General features: G+C 37.9%; 2 protein-coding genes across 2 annotated transcripts; one reads left to right on the forward strand and one right to left on the reverse strand.

Moving 5' to 3' along the window:
• Positions 1-2,860, reverse strand: LOC120412944 (tubulin alpha-1 chain-like). The gene is made up of 2 exons (XM_039573583.2): positions 2,697-2,860; positions 1-1,482 (listed from the first exon to the last, which is right to left on the reverse strand). The coding sequence occupies exons 1-2, from the start codon at positions 2,697-2,699 to the stop codon at positions 133-135; spliced, it is 1,353 nt and encodes a 450-aa protein (XP_039429517.1). The 5' UTR covers positions 2,700-2,860; the 3' UTR covers positions 1-132.
• Positions 2,861-7,976: 5,116 nt separating this feature from the next.
• Positions 7,977-9,929, forward strand: LOC120412972 (soluble calcium-activated nucleotidase 1). The gene is made up of 2 exons (XM_039573619.1): positions 7,977-8,085; positions 8,148-9,929. Exon 2 carries the CDS (start codon positions 8,317-8,319, stop codon positions 9,586-9,588), a length of 1,272 nt encoding a protein of 423 aa, XP_039429553.1. The 5' UTR covers positions 7,977-8,085; positions 8,148-8,316; the 3' UTR covers positions 9,589-9,929.
• The last annotated feature ends 12,365 nt before the right edge of the window (positions 9,930-22,294 follow it).

Genomic DNA, 22,294 nt, shown 5'->3' on the forward strand with positions numbered 1-22,294 from the left:
TTCGATTCAAGACAATAATTTATTAAATTATTTCTTTGGCCACGTCTTGTGTGTCAGTGCGTGAATCTCATGTTCAATTCAACGGGCCGCTTTTGTGGAATGAGATTCGTCCCGGGGGGGTGCTGACGAGACTTAGTACTCTTCGTTGCCCTCACCCTCTCCCTCGCCGGAGTCCATGCCGACCTCCTCGTAATCCTTCTCGAGGGCAGCCAGATCCTCACGGGCCTCGGAGAACTCACCCTCCTCCATACCCTCACCGACGTACCAGTGCACGAAGGCGCGCTTGGCGTACATCAGATCGAACTTGTGATCCAGACGGGCCCAGGCCTCGGCGATGGCCGTGGTGTTGGACAACATGCACACGGCACGCTGCACCTTGGCCAGATCACCTCCCGGGACGACGGTCGGGGGCTGGTAGTTGATGCCGACCTTGAATCCGGTGGGGCACCAGTCGACGAACTGGATCGTACGCTTGGTCTTGATGGTCGCGATAGCGGCGTTGACGTCCTTGGGGACAACATCACCACGGTACAACATGCAACAGGCCATGTACTTGCCGTGACGCGGGTCGCACTTGACCATCTGGTTGGCCGGCTCGAAACAGGCGTTGGTGATCTCAGCGACCGACAGCTGCTCGTGGTAAGCCTTCTCGGCGGAGATGACCGGAGCGTAGGTAACCAGCGGGAAGTGGATACGCGGGTACGGCACCAAGTTGGTCTGGAACTCGGTCAGATCGACGTTCAGGGCACCATCGAAACGCAGCGAGGCGGTGATCGAGGACACGATCTGGCCAATCAGACGGTTCAGGTTGGTGTAGGTCGGCCGTTCGATGTCCAGGTTACGACGGCAGATATCATATATTGCCTCATTATCGACCATGAAGGCGCAGTCGGAATGTTCCAGGGTGGTGTGCGTGGTCAGGATAGAGTTGTACGGCTCGACGACGGCGGTCGAGACCTGCGGGGCCGGGTAGATGGCGAACTCCAGCTTGGACTTCTTGCCGTAGTCGACGGACAGACGCTCCATCAGCAGCGAGGTGAATCCGGATCCGGTACCACCTCCGAACGAGTGGAAGATCAGGAAGCCCTGCAGACCGGTACACTGGTCAGCCAGCTTGCGGATGCGGTCCAGCACGACATCGACGATTTCCTTTCCGATGGTGTAGTGACCACGGGCGTAGTTGTTGGCGGCATCCTCCTTGCCGGTGATCAGCTGCTCCGGGTGGAACAGCTGGCGGTACGTTCCGGTGCGGACCTCATCCACCACGGTCGGTTCCAGATCGACGAACACGGCACGCGGCACGTGCTTGCCGGCGCCGGTCTCGCTGAAGAAGGTGTTGAACGAATCGTCTCCACCGCCGATCGTCTTGTCCGAGGGCATCTGACCGTCCGGCTGGATTCCATGCTCCAGACAGTACAGCTCCCAGCAGGCGTTTCCGATCTGGACACCGGCCTGTCCGACGTGCACGGAGATACATTCACGCTGTGGAGGGGAGAAGATGAAGCGTTAGTTTTGAATCTCAAACTTTTTTTGAGAAATTTCAAGAGTCTTGAAAGCGATTGTTCATCCCTCTAGGAGTGATTCATCAAATTGAACAAAATGAATCACAAACGAATTAAAGAGACTTTTTACTCTTGCCTCACTGATTAAAGATCGAGTTGCTAGGGTGCGAGCAAAGTGACCTTTTGCCCAGAGAGGCAAACCTTAATTTTCTAAAATTTCATAAATTTAATACCGTTTCAACTCAAGAGAGAGTGGAAAAGTGCCACGCCCGAAGCAATTTCTCTCGGGCTAAGCAAGCCGTGGGTCGTTCCCAGCAAGAAGGGAGAGAGGTCATGGAACTTTCCACCACGAATGACGAACGGAAGGAGGGAAAGAGAGAAGGAAAATCGATTTTTCTTCCCAACGGAGTTGGCCTCATTTCGGCGTGATGAAACGATTTCATCCAAGTGGGCTGCCGAATGAGTCATGCTGCGGTAAAATTTTAACGAGTCTGGGGAGGGGTTTGGGGAGGTCGTACTACAGTAATCTACGAGTTTTATTTTTTTTAGTTTTAAGAAAGTTAGTTTTTAATATTTTTAAGGACTTTTTATCTAATGAATTGATTTTTGTTTAAAAAGAAACATTTTTTTAACAACTAAAAAAAACATTCCTGTCGCAAGCATGTCAAATTTTCAAATCAGAAAAAAAATAAAATTTTGAATTGAAATTACGACCCTTTCAAAAAACACGCCCCAGAAATTCATTAACCTCTTCCGCAGTCTCGCGCGATTGTTCGTGCGGCGGCGTGGCTTTTTTCCACTCTTCTCTCCTTCCCATCCCACCCTCCTTCGTCCGTTGATCGAGCCGAGCCACAAACGAAAATTCCAAAATGGCGTCACTTTCTTTTCACATCCCCGGAACTTGAACGGCTTTGCAGCCGCATCGATCCGGGCGTGGCATTAGAGAAAAATCGATTTTTCAGACGAAAACGATAAATTTCAGGATTTTCATTAAGAAAACTTCATCAAATAATGATATTTGGTAGTTTTAGAAGAAAACTAAACCGGGCAAGCCGGCATTTTGAAGCGGAAGCTTCCCTAAATTCCGACGCCATGAGGTGACGTGGAAGAATTTCTCATGTGACCCCAAAAAAAAATCGTGAAAATTCCCCAATAAAACCGTTCAACTAATCACTTTCCCCACGAAATACTCACCATTTTGAAGAATGGAGTTGCTTTTTTCACGCACTACACAGAAAAACGGTACCAAAGTACTTGGGTGGAGAGATAACGGTTGAAAGTCACAAACTAACCCGGCTTGGAGCAGCTAACAAGGACGCCTTCCAAACAGAGAATGATGAAAAACCCGAAGTGGGGAGGGCCTTTATAGGCGACTCGTTCGGGAACGGGCAGGAAAGTGAAATTTTACCGTTCGGGTCGCGGTCGGCTGCGCGTTGCGGAGAAATGCGCAGGGTCGGTTCGTGAGCTGGTGGAAAAACGGCATGGGCGTACAGTGCGAGAGAAAGACGAAAATAAAGTTCCAGACTTTTTTTTGAAAAGGACCAATAAACTATTGTCTTTCATATGTTTATAGGACCTAATCAAAAAAAACTCTAGAGTTGAAATTAGCATAGATTGATATTTGTCTGCGAAGGATTTTCCGACTGATTTGGTGCTTTTGCAAAGGAATAGATTTTTATTTGCTGCAATTTATTCACTTTTTATCAGTAAATGTCAAACTTCTAAAATAATTAAAAATTACTATTGTTTCATATTTTGCTATCATAAAAACCATAAATTTTGCTTTTATTAGGCTCTGGAAGACATCATTCCTGGGGCAACATTTGAAAGGGGCGGTACGACATTGCTCTTACGGCCTTTCATTACACGCGTTTAAATGGGACGAAAGGCCGTAAGAGCAATGTCGTACCGCCCCTTTCAAATGTTGCTCCAGATTCCAGATCGGCCATTTGGAATTTTGCATGTTTGTTTTAGAAAAACATTCAAATCTTGATTCAGAATGTATCAATCAAAAAATGGTTTTCTTTGTGTTGTTTGTAGAAGCATTTTACATATCGTGATTATTTTTTCATTTCAATTTACTATTTCTGGACCCTGAATTCAGAACCATCATTGACAGTCATTGCTCCAAAAGTGAGGGACACCTTCTACAACCTTAAAATAAACCGAACCTAACAGATTGACACTAACAAAAAACAGTTTTCCTGATGTTAAAGTCATAGATGAATGCAAATATCTTGGAATTATCTTAGATAACATACTTAACTTGTCACCTTATATAATTTCATTATAACTTTAGCTTAACAAAATAACTGGAATTATTTATTTGAAAAAAAAAAAATAAAAAAATCAAACACAAACTACCTTTAAGCGTCCTTTTGTTCATATATCATTCATTATTTAGCTCTCATCTTTCGTATATAACTGCTGATTGGGGTAACGCATGTAACATTCATATTAACAAAGTTCAAATTGCTCAGAACAAATTCTTAAGAATAATCTTTAACTTGCCAATCCGTAGTCATTCCGTTGATTTGTACACTAAATTCAAAAATATTTATCCTGTAAGAGGCATTTACATCATTCAATCATGCTGTTTTATTTATTCATGTTTATCAAATCAAACTCATAGTTATACAAAATTTGAACCCTCCACTCATAATCATTTTACGATTCATTACAGCGTCCCAATGTTTCAACTTTAGCTGGCGAACGAAGTATTACGTTTAAAGGTGCTCAATTGTATAACTTTTTTTCAAACAAGTTTGGTGATTGCTTGAGCCTATCTATTTTCAAAAAACAGCTAACCAATTGCCTGTCTGAACCGGCTATCCTAGAGAAACTTCTCAAAACCTACGGTTTCCAGATTTAATAACTTCTTTTTTTTTCCTTTTTCTTGCTTCCATTTCGTAACTCAATTGAACTGATACTGTTGCTCTGCTTGTTTTTTTTTATCGTTGAATTATTTGATCCTGCTTTGCCTTTTCTTTCTTTTGTTCCTTTTCAGATGATTCAGCCAGGAGTGTAGGAGTCCAGCTCAACCGAGCTCCTCGCGAAGATGGAGCTCTTGGTTCAGCCGTGTTATTTGTATTTTGTTACTCATGTATTTATGTTTTGTATTATGTGTTTACAAAAAGAAGTAGGTTTTTGGTGCTACTGCTTTGGTGGCTTTTCCTGCCTTAAAAAAAGTAAATAAATTCAAATTCAAAGATTTGACTAAAACAAATTTGACTAAAAACTTGATCCTAGCTGTCCCACCTCGCTCCGAAAAAAAAAAATTAAAATGTTGCTCAATATGAGTAAACTATACCATTTATAGTAGGCTTTAAGTTCTTACAAGTTGTTACAATAAAAATCAAAAATCTGTGGAATTTTGCTTTTATTGTTCTCAATTAAATTGATAAATTGTTTGAATCTAGGTTTGAACTATTTGGACCTGTAAAAATTTTCGTTGAGTCACGTAGTCTTAACAATCCTAGCTCAAAGTTTTTGGAGGCCGAGCCAAATTTGAAGCTCAAATGAGTTTGCGGGCCAAATTCATAAAATAAGTTACTTAAGAAAAAAATACGTCATTTTGATTTAAAAGACTTAAAAAAAATCTATCAGTTAAAGTTTTTTGAATTTTTTGTTATTTTTAAACATTTTCGTTTATTAAAATAATAGAAAACACATAATAGAGCAATTCCAGCCCAAAACAGGAATTTTTAGGTACTTTTTTCTCGACCCTCTCCGATTTCAATGAAACTTTGTAGACATGTTATCCTACGCTTATATTAGCCATTTTTGTGCATATGGAGCCAGTTACACTCGATAATGACATTTGAGAAAAGCGTAAGTGTTTTCAATATTTTTGTATTTCGTAATTTAAATATTGCTGTATCTCGAAGCCGTTGCAACGTATCAAAAAGTGATCAAAGACAAACTTGTAGGAAATTTGACGGGCTTTCCGAAAAAAATATGCTGAAAGAAAAAAACACGCCACTTTCATGAGATTTTTTGATTTTTGAGTTTAAAATTCAAATTTGAAGGTAAGCTCACGATTTTTTTTCGTTTAAATTTTTTGTGAAAATAGCCTAAGATGTTACAAAAAGACTCACGAAAAATGCAGGATAGAGCAACTCACCTAAAAAAATACAAAAATCATTTACTGCACCAATTTTTTTCACAAGTGCTCTAAACATCAAAATTTTCAAAAACCGAACACGAGAGTCGATTCTCCAGACAATTTTACATAAAAGTCTCCATATTGACCATTGTCCTAAGTAAAATCCTTGTGAAGTTACAGCGGGTTAAAAATAAAATTGTTGAAAAAATAGGTTTTTTGATGGTTTTTGGCAATTTCTATATGACAGACTTGATTTTTCAGTTTCGAAAATATTTTTACCGGAAAGCTCGTCCAATTTTCCATAAGTTTGTCTTTGACCACATTTCAATTGGATGTATGGTCTTATATTTTTGCAAATAATACAGATTTCTACCTATGTCAAATTTGAACGATTTATAAACGTTGTTTGAATAAAGTTTAACAGCAATTCCCCACGAAAACAGCATGATTCGAAAAAAAAGTTCTCCGATCGGGCTCAAAATTTTTCTGGGGGATCCTTGGCCGAAATAATTAGACCCGTATTTTTTGTTTGGCCATTAGGGTGACCTACGCCGTGTTAGGGTGGTCCGAAAAATGGCTATTTTCGTCGATTTTCGCAAAAATCCCTTTTTTCAAAAAATCATATCTCCGCGCCATTTCATCCAATTTTAGCTGTCCTAGACGCAAAAGAAAGGTGGTTAGTTTGGCTATTTGGGAAAAATAGTAAGAAGTTTCGAAAATCTAGCTTAACATTTGAAAAGGTCATATGAAAACTTAAAATGCTGTTTTGAAGGTCTCGGGACCAAAGAGCCTATGTCTGAAAATATTTTTATCGGATTCCTCGGAAAATTTCACATAACATATCAAAAAATGGTGAAGTTATGTTTTCGATACTCTGAGATACGATTTTTTGAAAATAAAAACTGGATTTTTCGACGCGCCACGCGCAAAAATGGGAAAATGACGAAAAAGGGGAAAAATTGACTTTTTTCACTAAAACTGCGATAACTTTAAAATTTCAGCGATGACCTATACATGTTAGGGTACCAAAATTTTTGTAATTAAAAGACGCAACTTTTGGTACCATAACATCTATAGGTCATCGCTGAAATTTTAAAGTTATCGCAGTTTTAGTGAAAAAAGTCGATTTTTCCTTGTTTTCGTCATTTTCCCATTTTTGCGCGTAACGCGTCGAAAAATCCAGTTTTTATTTTCAAAAAATCGTATCTCAGAGTATCGAATACATAACTTCAACATTTTTTGATATGTTATGTGAAATTTTTCGAGGAATCCGATAAAAATATTTTCAGACATAGGCTCTTTGGTCCCGAGACCTTCAAAACAGCATTTTAAGATTTCATACGACCTTTTCAAATGTTTAGCTAGATTTTTGAAACTTCTTACTATTTTTCCCAAATAGCCAAACTAATCACCTTTCTTTTGCGTCTAGGACAGCTAAAATCGGATGAAATGGCGCGGAGATATGATTTTTTGAAAAAAGTGGTTTTTGCGAAAATCGACGAAAATAGCCATTTTTCGGACCACCCTAACACGGCGTAGGTCACCCTAATGGCCAAACAAAAAAATACTGGTCTAATTATTTCGGCCAAGGATCCCCCAGAAAAATTTTGAGCCCGATCGGAGAACTTTTTTTTCGAATCATGCTGTTTTCGTGGGGAATTGCTGTTAAATGATATTTACTAGTTTCACTCACATTGAAACGTGTCATATTGTTTTAATTATTATGATTTTTGAACAAAATATTCATGCCGTAACATGGAGATCAAGATATTAATACGCCATAAATAAAAAAAAAGTTGGCATAAAAAGATTAAAATAAAAATAAAACTTGAAAAAGTATAAAAGCACTCTAGTAGAACTCGGATTAGTTTTCAAAAAGCCGTAAGAGCCAATGCCTTTTTTGCCTCGGTATTTGACCTATTTACGGAAAACCAATTTCAAAAATGCTTAAGCTTGTTCATCTACACGTGTTTCAAGTGCCCCAAACTAAAAATAAATGAAATTTTGTTGGAATTTGGAGAATTACAAAGATTAGCGTCGGAGGTCACGGTGGCTCTTACGGCTTTTTGAAAACTCACCCGAGAATTGTTCCATCGTTCTAGCAGGATTCTGGCATCGAAATGAATTACATATCTTTGTTTTGATAAGGTGTGCGTTTAAAAAAGCTTTTCGAAAGGCAAAGAAAATTTGAGACTTAAACTCGATTAAAACACTTTTTTGGGTTCAAAAACCATCGAAACTTTTTTATTTGATTTTTTACCCTCGAAGAATCCCCCTTTTTTAAACAGTTCCTACGACCATGACGAGAAATTCAGCATCGCTTTCGCCCATCGCCCTGCGCATGATACCGGCCAGCTCTACAGTAAACACAAAAGTGACAGCTCAGCAGGCAGCAAAAGAAAAAGACACGACAATCTTCCAAAAATCCCAAGAACTGCTTTCGTTTTTCGAGGAAGAAAAATCTAATTTGTGCCACAGGTAGTGTGTTATTTGAGCCGTAATCAGTTCGTTGATGTGTAACTGATTTTTTGCTTCTTTAGGACCTCCTCGACGGCATCATGCATGGTCGGAAACGATAGTCGTGAGGCGCGCTCTATTTTGGCTCGGAAATTTGCCAACCAAACTATTAGACTACTAGAAGCAAGGTCATCAGCAGCGGCAATTTGGCAATTTTCGTCGACCACCCTCCCCAAGTTCAGCCTAGTCTAGATGAAAAGTTACGCCTACAGCAAGGTCAGCCAGCGAGATACGGAAAGCTTCGCGGCCAGCAGCAACGCCAACGGCAACGGATCGACCGTCATCGAAACCGGAATGTATCTCAGAGATTGGCGCCAGGCGTTGCGGACTCCGCCGTCCTATCGGCTGGGTAATCGCACGATCCGGCTGCAGGTTTCGATGGTTTGGCCACTGGCCGTGTTGGGACTGGTTGTGCTGTTTCTGATCTATGTCGTGAGTAGGTCAGCGTTCGCCGTTGGTGGACCTTCCGGGAGCAGTTTGGACCGAAGTTCGTTGATTATGTACAATCACACGTACCCGCTGAGCAGTCCTATCATTAGCAACGGGATTTACTCGTTCCGGATAGCGGTAATAGCGGATTTGGATACGAATTCGAGGGTGAAGGGTAAGGACACTTGGAGCAGTTACCTGTTGAAGGGGTACTTGAGCTTCATTCCGGCCAAGGGGACGATCACGGTGTCGTGGGACGATGTGGGACCGAAGCAGCTCAAGTCGAGCTTTTCGTTGAAGGGCCGAGGGATGGAACTCTCGGAGTTGGTAGTGTTCAACGGCAGACTGCTCACGTTTGACGACCGTACCGGGTTGGTGTACGCGATCGAGCATGACAACGTGTACCCGTGGCTGCTGCTGATGGACGGCGACGGGAAGGCGGCCAGCAAGGGCTTCAAATCGGAGTGGGCCACTGTCAAAGACCAGGTTCTGTACGTCGGTTCCATGGGCAAGGAATGGACCACGTCGGCTGGAGACTTTGAAAACAACAATCCCATGTACGTGAAGGCCATCACCGTGCACGGCGAGGTTTACCACCTGAACTGGGAGACCAACTTCAAGGCCTTGCGCAGCTCAATCGGAATCGAGTGGCCCGGTTACATGATCCACGAGTCGGGCGAGTGGTCCAGCGAGCTGAAACGATGGGTCTTTCTACCCCGACGATGCTCCAAAGACCGCTACAACGAAACCCGGGACGAGCACATGGGCTGCAAATATCTCCTCCTCGCAGACGAATCCTTTCACTCGGTCAAGTCAGTCGAGTTGAAGCTGGACAACGTTCCGGCAACGCACGGCTTTTCGAGCTTCAAGTTCCTGCCCAGCACCGACGATCAGATCATCGTCGCCCTCTCGACGGAGGAACTGAACGGGCGGACGTCCAGCTACATCAGCGCGTTCCGGATCTCCGGCGAGGTGGTGATGCCCGAAACGCGAATACCCACGAGCTACAAGTTTGAGGGGTTAGAATTTATCTAGAAAAATATCCAAAGTCGGACTGAAACATTAGCAGAGTTAAAAAGGGGGTGTGTAAATAGTTAGAGGGACAAAGTATTACACAAAACGAGCGAAAATTCAGTTCCACCTAGCAGTGTGTATTGCCATAGTTGTTGGTTGAGTCTACGTTTTCATCACAAATTAATAAACAAAGTTTATCAAGAACACTAGCAAAATGGCGCAGTTTAAATAGTTTTGATTCTTTTTTTTTGTCTTCAGCCTCAAAAGATTTAATTTATAACAAGTCAACAACGATTCATGTTAATTTGTCTGTAATGTGATATTAATTACTATATCTGAAAGGAATAAACCTGTATACTAAAGCTCTTTTGATGTTTTGATTTATTGCGGAGAAATACTCATCAGAAATAGCGAATTCGGTTTTAGTCTCGTTTTCGGTCGATTCGGTTGATTACCTCCACGTTGGCTCGGTTTTCATGATGACCTAGCTGGTGTCCTGTGGAAACGGCTCGTAAACCTTTAGACCACCGCGGGTCAGAGTCGAGACGGCTGAAAGAAAGGGGCGCGACAATGTGGGAAAGGAAAGCAATTTGTGATTGTATACGGTATTGTTTTTTCATATAAAAAATCGTCAGTTTTTAATTTTTGTATTTTTTTTAAAAAAAGCAAATTTAAAAAAATCGAGCTTCGTCATGCACACGGAATATGTCTTGAGAGTCTTCACCCAAAATTTCAGACAAATTGGTCCATCCCATCTCGAGATATCGTGGGACCCTCGGTGGCACCCGTAAATCAACTCGATGTTTAGAGAAAAACTCTCACAAAGTTTGACAGTTCGCTTTGCGCATGGCAAAATTTCAAACTTAAATCGTCTCTTACTCACTTTAATCATGAAATATCTTCATGAAACTTTCAGGAGTGATTGAAAATCATCTTTTTTGTGAAATTTAATAAATTTTCTGTAATATGAATTGTGATTTTTACTTATATGTAACCGTTGTGATTTTTTTACTTGTATGTAACCTTTTAAATTGCTGATATTATTGTTCCCAACGATAGAGCTTATTTGTCTAAGTACTATGACCCTTATGGTACGTTCGTTCGCGTGCCGCACTCAGAGCTGCTAAAGTGTTTTTTTTTTTAAGAAACTCGTGCTAGTTCCGTACGAGTTTTGCCGCCATCTTGGAACTGAAACTCTAGTGCCGCACTCGATATTTTTTCAGTTTCATGCGAGTTCCATGCACACTGAAAAAGAATATTCGTTTGCACCGAAGCTGGCATTAACGCACTCAGTGCCGCACTGGCTGTTCAAACGAACGTACCATTTGTACGACCATAAAGGGTTTAAAATGGATTTTTAAATCAATTTAAAAAAATAACCAAGGGGACCATAGTTGATCCAAGGTAAAATGTTGTCTTGTCAATTATTTGTTCGCATTAAAATAAAAAAAATAATGACCAGAAATGCTTTTTAAGCGTGTTTTTTACCGTTGTACATAAAAATTGGCATAGGGCTTTGGACCCTATTACAAAACATTTGCAATTTATTTATTGCAAAAAAAAAAAATCACTGATTCAATTTTGGCAAATTTATTGGATGAAACGATTCAGCTATCGTTATTATGTATACGGAGGTTTCATCAATTTGCTAGAATATCCTTAAAATGAACATTCTGAACAACAGATTAACTCCAGATTAACTTGTCTGCGTTGTTTGTTTGCCAACATTTGTTTGCAGAAACGTCAGCATACATTTTGACTTGATAACGAGTTTGCCGCAAACAAGTTTGCGAGTTTGGCAAACTGTCAAACGCCAAAAAGTGCGGTTTTTTTATTGTTTGCCATAGTCTAATACCTCCTTCAGTAAAGACAGTGAAATAAAATTGTTTGTTTTCATGGTTTTCGACAAAAATAAACGTTCAGGAAAAAATAATTTATATCTGTTTTTTAACTTTTGTAACATATTCATACAAATTGAATAAAAAACTTTAATCTTAAACTTAATTTTTTTAAATTTTCACCACGTTATATGCAATTTGTTCATAAATTTTACAGAGATTTAAAAATAAAACAGCTCACTTTGCCTTGAGTTCATTCTTTGTAGTTTTAAAGAACTTCTTTTTTGCAATTCCGTCGTGAAAATACTTACTTTTCCTGTCATTCTCAAACGACGAAACAGCCTACTTTCTCTATCAAAAATAACAGAAACGAATAGCAACACTTTTCAAAAGAAATGCTGACAAATTCTACTTTTCAGCACTGAAATAAAAAAAACTGAAATGGATGCTGAAAAGTTGGACTTTTCAGCACTTGTTTTGAAAAGTGATACTTTTCAACATTTTTTTGATTTAAACGATGGATTGACTAAATACGTGGACATTTCGACGGTAACATTTCAAAAGGCATCATGTACATTTTGACACTTTCTGGGTTATTGCATATTCTGAAAGTACTCCTAATAAGCTACCTCTCCACCAAAAAAGAGCAAAAGTTACTTCAGTAAAGTCTGTTTAATCATGATTTTAAATAAAGTAACATAAACAAAATCTCTGTCATCAGCAGTCTCTGTTTGTATAGCTCTGTCAACCTGTCAAACAAAAGACTACATGAACCTCGTGACGAAAAAAAAGCATCATGAACAAAGCGCCATGTACATTCGGCGAAGAGAAACGAATCATAACAAAGCGCCCCCCTCAATGACAGCAGGGTGATATCGACGTTGGTGATTTCAAAAGGAGTTATGTTTGTTTTACTTAAATAAAATTACGGAAATGATGTTTTATTGAATTTGGATGATCAAGTATCAATAAAAGCAACGTTTTTCATCGTTTGTTATCATTAGAACATCTTATTTTGCTTTTATATTAAAATGGGAATTGAAAATGGATGCTCAACATTTAAATGCGTTTTTCTCAAAATGGATGGTGTGTACATGATGCTTTTTGAAATGTTGGCATCGATTTGACCTACAATTTCATTCAATGGGTGTTTTTCGTAATTGCAAAAAACGTTGCAAAACATGATTTTTCCAGCACTCGTCGTATTTATCCAACTCGTTAAACTTCGTTGGATAAATGTACGACTCGCGCTGCAAAAATTTTCTTTTTGCAACTTGTTGCATAAACTATAGGTACTATTTTCACATTCTTTTTGGAATGTTGTGTAATAAAACAAAGTTAAAGTGTTATGAAATGCTCTAAGCTTCACCTTGTATATATAATCCATGGTAGCATATAAAAACTGTTTGCATTGGAAATTTACAGTCATTTATTTATCTGATTTTTGTAAAACATCGTAATGAATAATATCTTCAAAAAATACATAGTTCTAAATTTGCCATGCAACTTTTTTTATAGCGGCTTCCACAATACCAGGTATAAATCTTGTGAGTTGTTTGAATACGAAAATCAAAGTCATTGGGATTATTTCGGATTTGGCGGCATTCCACGGCATTGCAAATTTCAAGACCGAGCGCAAAATTCACGGATTACGCGGCTTCGGCATCAATAAAAAATCTCTCTTTTGGATGTTTTTGAAACAGCCTAGAGTCTATTTGCTCACGGGTATTCAAAAACACTCAAAAAGCAAAAAAATCAAAGTTTATAAGGAACTTTTAAATAAAAAACTCCAGATTTTTCTAAATTCTTAAGATCTATCTATCATAAATACAAAAAAAAGCAATTCCGAAATTCTAGAGAACCCGCTTTCAACTCATCAAAAGAACCTATAAACAAGCAGAGAGGCGCAACACGGTCGTAAATGGCGAATCCTTTCCAATCCCTGCGTCGGTCGCGGAAAACCCAGACCAAAACAGTGCAAAGCACGAGGAGAAAAACAGGAGTTTTCCTGAGAATGCGAGAGAGAGAGGTTAATATCGAGACGGGGTGTATAAAACCACCAGTCGAGCCGATCCTTGCTCTCATTCGTGGCCAAGTCGTCCTTGCAGGTGGACAGGGTTTTTCAGTTTAGTGTGTTCGGAGGTTCACCTCAGGAAGAAGGAAGGAAGGTAGGGTCAGGACCTGCCTGCAGTGCGGTGAAATTCGTGACCCTTTGTGGAAAAGCTTGAGGAAAAAGGCAAGGGAAACGTGAACGGTGTGTTTCTTTTTTTGTGTTAGGATTTGTTGTTAAACAGTGGCAATTTGGTTGATGGAGAGTCCTTAGTTAAGGGAGAGGTGGCTAATATTACTAAATGCACGAATGATGAATCCTCACTAGCCTAAAGGACGATTTGCCGGGAACAAGCCGGAAGGATTATTAGGATAATAGGGTCGGCTTCCATCAGTCTCCTTTCATTTTTGTGACTTAACATCATCGTGTGTGTGTGTGTTCTCGTGTGAATTAGGACGAGCTTGATCCTGTTAGCTGATAATTTGGGCGAGGACGATGTCTCGTCACATGATTTGAGAGAGAGAGAACAACATCTGGTGTGGCGCCCTGGCTCCAAATTTCCGTTTCCGCTGCGAAGACCCTCAGCTGGTACAGGCAACACCTGATTGCCATCGTCCTCGGGTCGGACCTTTTATTTTTATTTCGGGTGGACTCATAATCTCGTTTGCGTGCCCTAGAGAGGAATAACAGCTCTCCCTACTGGTGATAGTGCACTAAATTGGACAAAATTTAAGGTAAGCTCATTGTAGAGAATAAGACGAGGATAGTCAATATAGCAAAATAACTAAATAAAACGAAATATTTAATGCAAAATAAATGCTACTTATAAGCATGGCCGTTTGAAATGTTAGAGTCGATACTCGACGCTTTTTGATTGCTGTGTGAACTGGGCCAGCAACGCGTGAGTGACCGTTTGAGTGTGAGTGCCTCACGCTTGCTGCCGCGCAACGCGAAGCGTCGTTGAGAAAAAAAGAGAGAGAGAGCGACAAGCAAAGTCATCGATTGCTGCGATGCACACGAGAGAGTCGCTTGTGTGTGTGCGCTCTTGGAATGATCGTGGCCAGAGCCAGGTCTTCAGTCTGGTTTGTAAATTTGCAGTGAATGGTCGTTTGACGACATTTCAGTTTCCATCTTCAAGATGGCTGAATAAAATAGAAAAAAAGGACTGTTTACTACACTCATTATTATTTTTCCAAACAATATTTTGCATCCGCTATTTTAACGAATTAAAAAAATAAATAAAAATAAAATAAAGAAATTTTGGCCACCAGGTGCCACATACACGCCCAATGTGGCATGGCTCGACGACAGCCGAAATGAATTCAATTTTCTTCTGTTTCGAGCTTTGCCTTGAAATTTTTGAGGGTCGCAGAGCAGCCTTACCATATAGAATTATGAAGATAGTGGGTATGCCTTGAAGGCTAAGGCGACTTGCAGGGCTTTGCATACTGTGTGGGGAGCTTTCTTTCTTGAATTATTATTTTTTTGTTTTGATTTGTAAGTGGTGATAAAGATGGGTATTTATTTTTTTAAGAGTTCTTTATCCGGAATAACTGCTAGGAAAAGCTTGTCTCGCAAACGAAGAAATGTGGTATCTGAAAGTGTACTCAAAAAAATACCATGCGTCTCCATTAAGTTCAATCCAACGAATTTTATCACTTCATGGGTGAAACTACTAGGTATCAAATAACAAACTTTAACAAGAGTTTAAATTTGTTTCATTTAAAAAAACGAAATTTTTACAATAATTTAATACATTTTAATTTTTACAGAAATTGTTGTCCTTCAACGAAGAGAAAATCAGAACAACATAACATATTTTATTAAGAAAGAAACCGACATGAGGTACATTCAATTTGGGGAATATTTCTTGAAATGACTAACTGCCAGGGGAAAAAAAACTTTGGTTATGGTGAAGCCGTCAATAATTTTCAAAAAAGTGATAATCACTCTAAAAAGCTCTGGATTTCCTTAAATTTTACGAATTTTTGTATCAACATAAATCTGCATATGTCGGTTGTACACTGCTTGAAGGCCCTGAAGAAATGTTTAAATTGAAATCAGATGTGTCTCAATAGTTATATAATTTTGTGATTTGTTTTTCAATTGGCTTCTTTGTTGATAAGCATTGAAAAACTAAATTAAACTTTACAATGTTCAAAACCAAGCCCAAAACTGGACCGAATGGAACAAATTCAGACAGCGTTCAGCTAAAGGCGAGAAAATCAAATTTTTGACCCATTTTTTGATCAACATTCCTACATGGACGTACAGACATTTGCGCAGAATTTGCTTCTACGTCGATGCATATATTTGAAGATAGTTTTAAAGGGAATAGTTAAGATGTTCATTTTTCGCGTGGAAAATGAAAAAAAAAAATAATTAAAAGCCAGGGTCTCAACATTTGAATGAAAGAAGTGTTTTAAAATGCATTTTACACTAGTTTAGTTGTTTTGCAATTCAAAAATGAGAGATTTGACAAAAAATAGTTTTTGCGGAACTGTACATCGAAAATTTTCTAAAATTCAAAAGATTTTTGAATGAACCCAAAAATGCTTAAAATGATTTTAAACGCTGAGAAATACATTTTAAATTGATTTCAGCCGAATGCACTTGTATTTCCATTGAAATTTTGAAGTTTTTTTTTAAATTATGTTTTTGCCCTATGATTTTTGGGGTTGGTTTTGAAAGGGAAGGGGGGAGGAGGGGTAACAGAAACTTTGAAACATATTTGTACCAGCCTAAGAAATGCATCAGCAAAAATAATAAAATAAAATTATATACAGTTCAGACTCGATTATCCAAAGTTTCGTTTATCCGAAATTCGATTATCCGAAGTTTTGTATTCGACTTCGGATAATCAAATCTTGAAAAAATATTTTTTTATTTTCTTACTTTTTACATCAAATTTGAGTTCTGAGACCTTATTTTAGTCAAATTTGAATAGTTGATTGCCAGTAAAATTAAAAAATGCATTTTTTTCAATATGTCATCACCGCCATTTTGGCCACCATCTTGAATTTAAACATTTTAACATTTCACACAAAATGCGAACGGACGATTTTCAAAACTGCAAAGAAAGAAACTGCAGAGCAGTTTGCTATTTATTTTTGAATCTCTGTAAAATGAAATTTTGTACAAAAATAAAGTTGTTTATGTTTTTAGAAATTGTTTTAAGCACTTTGCAACATTTTCTAATTTTCTGGACTTATCAATAACAAATCGTCGCTTGTGTGCTATCTTGTGACACGTCCTATCTTTTTACAGCAGACGCGTCACAATATAGCACACAAGCGACGAAATGGTAAACAAAACTAGTTTAAATGAAATTTTGGCTAAATACTTAAATATCACTATTCCTGAAAACCATTTGCAAACAAAATGTAAATGGATTTATCGAAAAGCTGTGGTTATTTTTTATTTATATTGAAGGCAGTACTTCGTTTTAGAGATATTTTAGTATATTAAATTAAAAAAAAAACATATTAGTAAAATCGTAAATTCCTGTAGTAAAAATTTTGCTAAATTTCACGAAATTGAACTCACAATTTTTGTACTGTCTTAAAAACTTTGTGTCAGGGGATAATATTTGTATCTTAAACAACTGCTTACTTTTTCAGTAACTTTCCTGTACACAACTACTCTTAAATAACACAATTTTGCGTTAATTTTAGGCAGATTTTTGAGTACCGCGAAATTGCCGTGAAATTCCAATGTTTTGAAATTGGCATGCCGCGTAATTTCACTTTTTTCGCCGTTAAAAAATCACATCAATCAAATAAAAAAAATTGAGTATTTTCGAAAAAAAACGGTAATTTGTGAAAGTTTTAGTTTTTTACAAAAAATAAATCTAATAAAGCGAAATAGCCTACACAATTTTGCTTCGTTTGATACCCATATTGCAAATTATGTAAGTTTTACCTAGTTCTTTTGAAAAAATCGGTATTTTGTGAACAATTTTAGTACATATTCTATTTTGAAACTTATTAGATTTTCAAAACAATACATTCTTAGTGAAAGCATTGAAAATTTTACTTGTATGGTTGAATGAAGTCGATTTTAGAAACATTTTAAAAATGAGTTATCGTCCATTATCGGCGATAAGATTATCGTCGATAGAATTTTCGAAATAACGATAACGAGGGGACGGGGGGTGGGGGATTAACAAATAACGAAACAATAAGCCATAGTATTACAATTGATTGAAACAAGTGTTTCAAAATGCATTTTACACCTGCCCAGTTGTTTTGAATCATTAGTTTTCAAAATATCTAAGCATTGACCAATTTTTTTTTTCATACAATGACTACTCGGTTGGAACAGTCGTTGAAAACGACGTCTCAAAAAACGTTTGAAATAAAAGGCGTCAGTTTTTAAACTCTATAAACAAAACCGAAAAACCGACGCCTGTGAATCTAGTGAACTTTCCCGCACTTCAGCTTATTGTTGACAGGATAAGTAAGTAAACGATGGAATTGAAATAGTAGTTTATGCAACAAGTTGCAAAAAGAGGATTTTTTCAGCACGAGTCGTACATTTATCCAACGAGGTTCACCGAGTTGGATAAATACGACGAGTGATGAAAAAATCAACTTTTGCAACGAGGTCCATACAACGTTTTTTGCAATTCCGAAAAACACCCTTTGAACAGAATTATAGGACAAATGTCCATGCATTGAGTCAATGAATCGTTTAATTAAAAAAAATGTTGAAAAGTACAACTTTTCCAAACAAGTGCTGAAAAGTTCAACTTTTCAGCATCCATTTCAGTGCTGAAAAGTACAACTTTTCAGCATTTGTTTTGAAAAGGGTTACTATTCCATTCTGTTATTTTTGGTACAGTAAAGTAGGCTGTTTCGTCGTTCAAGAATGACAGGAAAAGTAAGTAGTTTCAGGACGGAATTGCAAAAAAATATTTTAAAAACATCGAAAACATGGTTAACATGTTTTATAAGATGCAAATTTAAATTGGAATCGAAAATCACTCAACAGAAATTTTGATTAAATTGCAGATGAATCCACCTAAAGTTTGATAGTAGTAAACAGCTGATTTTTTTTCCAATTTCTATCAGACCACTTCGAAAAAAAAAAACCGTTATTGATGTTGTCTTTTAAAATGCTTAGAGTTCTGAATCTGTATTCAAAGTATGGGTTTTCCTAAACATGCCAAAGACATCATTCACAAGCGAACTGTTATAATTATATTTCCACAAAAACAAAAGATAACAAGCTGTCATTAAAACAACCAGTTCAGAGCGTTCGTTCGTCTTGTCATCATTTCGATTTTGTAATCCGTGGCTTTCACGACAGAAACAACTGATGGCCTATCTACAATCACTTAGCTTAGAAAATTTCACTTAGCTTAGGAATTTGAATCAATGGAAATGAAGCCGAGCTTCTACAATGGAAAAGTAATCAAATTAGAAACTGACGTATGGTTTGAAAAATTTCAAAATCTACGGTAAGTTGACGTTTCAATATCAAAGGTAAACAAACAACTGCATAGCAACGTATATCAGCCCAGCAAAATTTCTAAGTTGATTGTGGATGACGGCCGTAAGTTGCGTACTTTCCTAAGTAACTACTTTACTTAGATGTTCTAAGCTAAGTGATTGTAGATAGGCCATGACCCGCGAGGACGTGCTCAATTCGTCGTCCGTGAAGCAGGCTCTGGTCTTAACATGAGCGACGAACATTGACTTGTAGATACTCTAGGTATACTCACACCCACACACAAATTGAATTATTTATGCTCCGCTAAACCGCTTGGCTCCACCCTTCCAATATGCCATGCTGTCCGTGTCCTTTTTCGTGGACACAGTAAAAAACATGATTTCGACGGTAACATTTCAAAAGGCATCATGTACATTTTGACACTTTCTGGGTTATTGCATATTCTGAAAGTACTCCTAATAAGCTACCTCTCCACCAAAAATGAGTAAAAGTTACTTCAGTAAAGTCTGATTAATCATGATTTTAAATAAAGTAACATAAACCAAATTCTCTGCCATCAGCAGTCCTTGTTTGTACAGCCCTGTCAACCTGTCAAACAAAAGACTACATGAACCTCGTGACGAAAAAAAAGCATCATGAACAAAGCGCCATTTACATTCGGCGAAGAGAAACGAATCATAACAAAGCGCCCCCCTCAATGACAGCAGGGTGATATCGACGTTGGTGATTTCAAAAGGAGTTATGTTTGTTTTACTTAAATAAAATTACGGAAATGATGTTTTATTGAATTTGGATGATCAAGTATCAATAAAAGCAACGTTTTTCATCGTTTGTTATTATTAGAACATCTTATTTTGCATTTATATTAAAATGGGAATTGAAAATAGATGCTCAACATTGAAATGCGGTTTTCTCAAATCGCATGGTTTGTACATGATGCTTTTTGAAATGTTGGCGTCGATTTGAATATTTTTTAATACAATTTTGATAAAATAAAAATGAATAAATCATAATAATTTTATCTGTGTGCAAAGTTCAACACTTTGCCATCGACAGCGAGGCTTAACTCGTCAGAAGCAGAGCAGCAGCTGATGTTGGTAAATCGATTGACTTTGTGTGGTTCCGTCTATGTTGTCCCCATCCATCCTCCACCCACATTTATTGAGGGTGGAAACGGAAATGAAAATGACCAGCATCGGGTTGGAACGGGAGTATCTCATTTGGCATAGTGGTCATTTGGTATTTAGTAGTAGACATTTTCAATGTTATCCCAAATTTAAATTCTCCTGAAATTATTATTTTCTACAATAACAATTTTAAGATTTCTTTTAAGCTTTAAAATAGGCATTTTTACTAAATAAAAACAATTCTACATTTTTTAACACTCTACCTAACAGCTTGTTTAGTGTAATGTTACTGAATTTTCCTTAAAAAAATTATATATGTTTAAGTTATGGGTAAAAATTTAACGTTTAATACCATTATGCCAAGTGGCCATTATGTCAAACGACGTTCGGCCCGGCTAGAACGCACTGGAAATGCGCGTTGTGTAATTGACACTCGTGGACAGCGCCAAATTGATTGCGGTGGAGCCAGCGATATCTTTTTGCTTCTGCGGTCGAACAGCTTGACATGGTCGCACTAATTATGTTTCGTGGGGGGAAAAAAGAAAATTAATTAGTTGTCACTCAACGTGATTTACTTCTTTTTTAAAACTAAGTTGAAATGAACAGTTAAAAACGGATTCAGAAATAAAAATCTTTCCAAAGTGACAAATTGCACCAAAAATTGATCCTATTTATTTCACACATATGTGTCCTTGCCATACCTTCCAATGAAATATAGGGGAAATATACCCATTCTAATCACTCTAAGCCGTTCGACCAATTCTAATCACTTTTCCGTTTTTCGCTATAAAATCAACATTTTCAGATGTTTCAACAATGGAGAATTGCTTGCTCACTTTTATTTGAGCTATTCATTACTTTGGAACAGTCAAAAACACTTTATGAAAGCTGTAATTCATGATCAAAGTGCTGATAGGCCGATAATAGAAATAGGCTGAGAAAGGGTATAGTTCCCCTAAATGAGGGTCATTTTGCTTTTATGAACGACACTTCTGAGTGATCCAGTAGCATCAGCTGGGGCACAAGCACACAAACACGACAGCAACGACGGAAGAAGGAAAGCAGCAAAAAAAAGCTTTGTGAACGCGGTCTCTTAGCTCCAATAAAACATTCCCTTGGGGCAATAGCCAACAGCCTTTAAGCAGTCAGTGCTTTGATGGAACGAAGCTTGTGTAAGGACTATAGAATAAGTTCGATTTGGCGATGTTATTGGTGAGATTTTGTGAAAAACTTGAACCTTATTTTTCCTAGGCATACAATCTGGGGTTAGAATATTATTATTATTTTTTTACAAAATGATTGTCAATAATACATGTACATTTACGTATTTAAATAAAATAAAATTTTTGTCGGACATACATATACAGCAATTCCCCACGAAAACAGCATGGAAAAAAACAAAAGTACTCGGATCGGGCTCAAAATTTTTCTGGGGGTTCACCGACAAAAACAACTTTTTTTGAAAAATCATAACTCCTCGTCGTTTTAACCGATTTCAATTGTCTTATACGCAAATAAAAGGTGATAAGTTGGCCTTTCAAAGAAAAATAGTAAGAAGTTTTCAAAATCTAGCCTAACATATGAAAAGGGCGTATGAAACTTTAAAATGCCGTTTTGACGGTGTCTGGACCAAAGAGCCTATGTCTGGAATTATTTTTATCGGATTCCCCGGACATTTTTACATAACATACTAAAAAATGGGAGGAGTTCATCAACAGGATTCCGAGATATGATTTTTTGAAAATAAAATCCGTGTTTTTCGACGCGCCGCGCGCAAAACCCGGAGAATGACGAAATCGGCAAAAAATCAACTTTTTCCACTAAAACTGCGATAACATTAAAATTTCAGCGATGACCTATACATGTCTGGGTACCAAAAGTTGCGTCTTTCAATTACAATTACGATTTTGAGCCCAATCCGAGCACTTTTGTTTTTTTCCATGCTGTTTTCGTGGGGAATTGCTGTATAAAGACAGTTGTTTTTTTTTCGACAATTTAGTATTCTCTATGAGAAACAATTATCTGCAAACAAGCCTTTGGATTTAATATTTAAAAAAAGAGAAAGAAAAGTAGTTTTGATCCAACTCTAAATTAAACCAGCAAATGCTAATTATTTTTAGGGAGTGTTAATCTACCACGCGACTCCACTGTTCATTGAAAACCATCCCTTAAAATCACCAAAATCAACTGAATCTATCTTCCAATCTTTCCAAGTTTCTAATGAAAAGGGAAGAAGATATATAAAATATCTGAGGATC

This window comes from Culex pipiens, chromosome 3, assembly GCF_016801865.2.
Source record: "Culex pipiens pallens isolate TS chromosome 3, TS_CPP_V2, whole genome shotgun sequence".
NCBI classification, from domain to species: Eukaryota; Metazoa; Arthropoda; class Insecta; order Diptera; family Culicidae; genus Culex; species Culex pipiens.

Bases quoted from the DNA above. Each gene is read 5' to 3' on its own strand.
- LOC120412972 (XM_039573619.1), top strand. From the start codon at position 8,317: ATGAAAAGTTACGCCTACAGCAAGGTCAGCCAGCGAGATACGGAAAGC.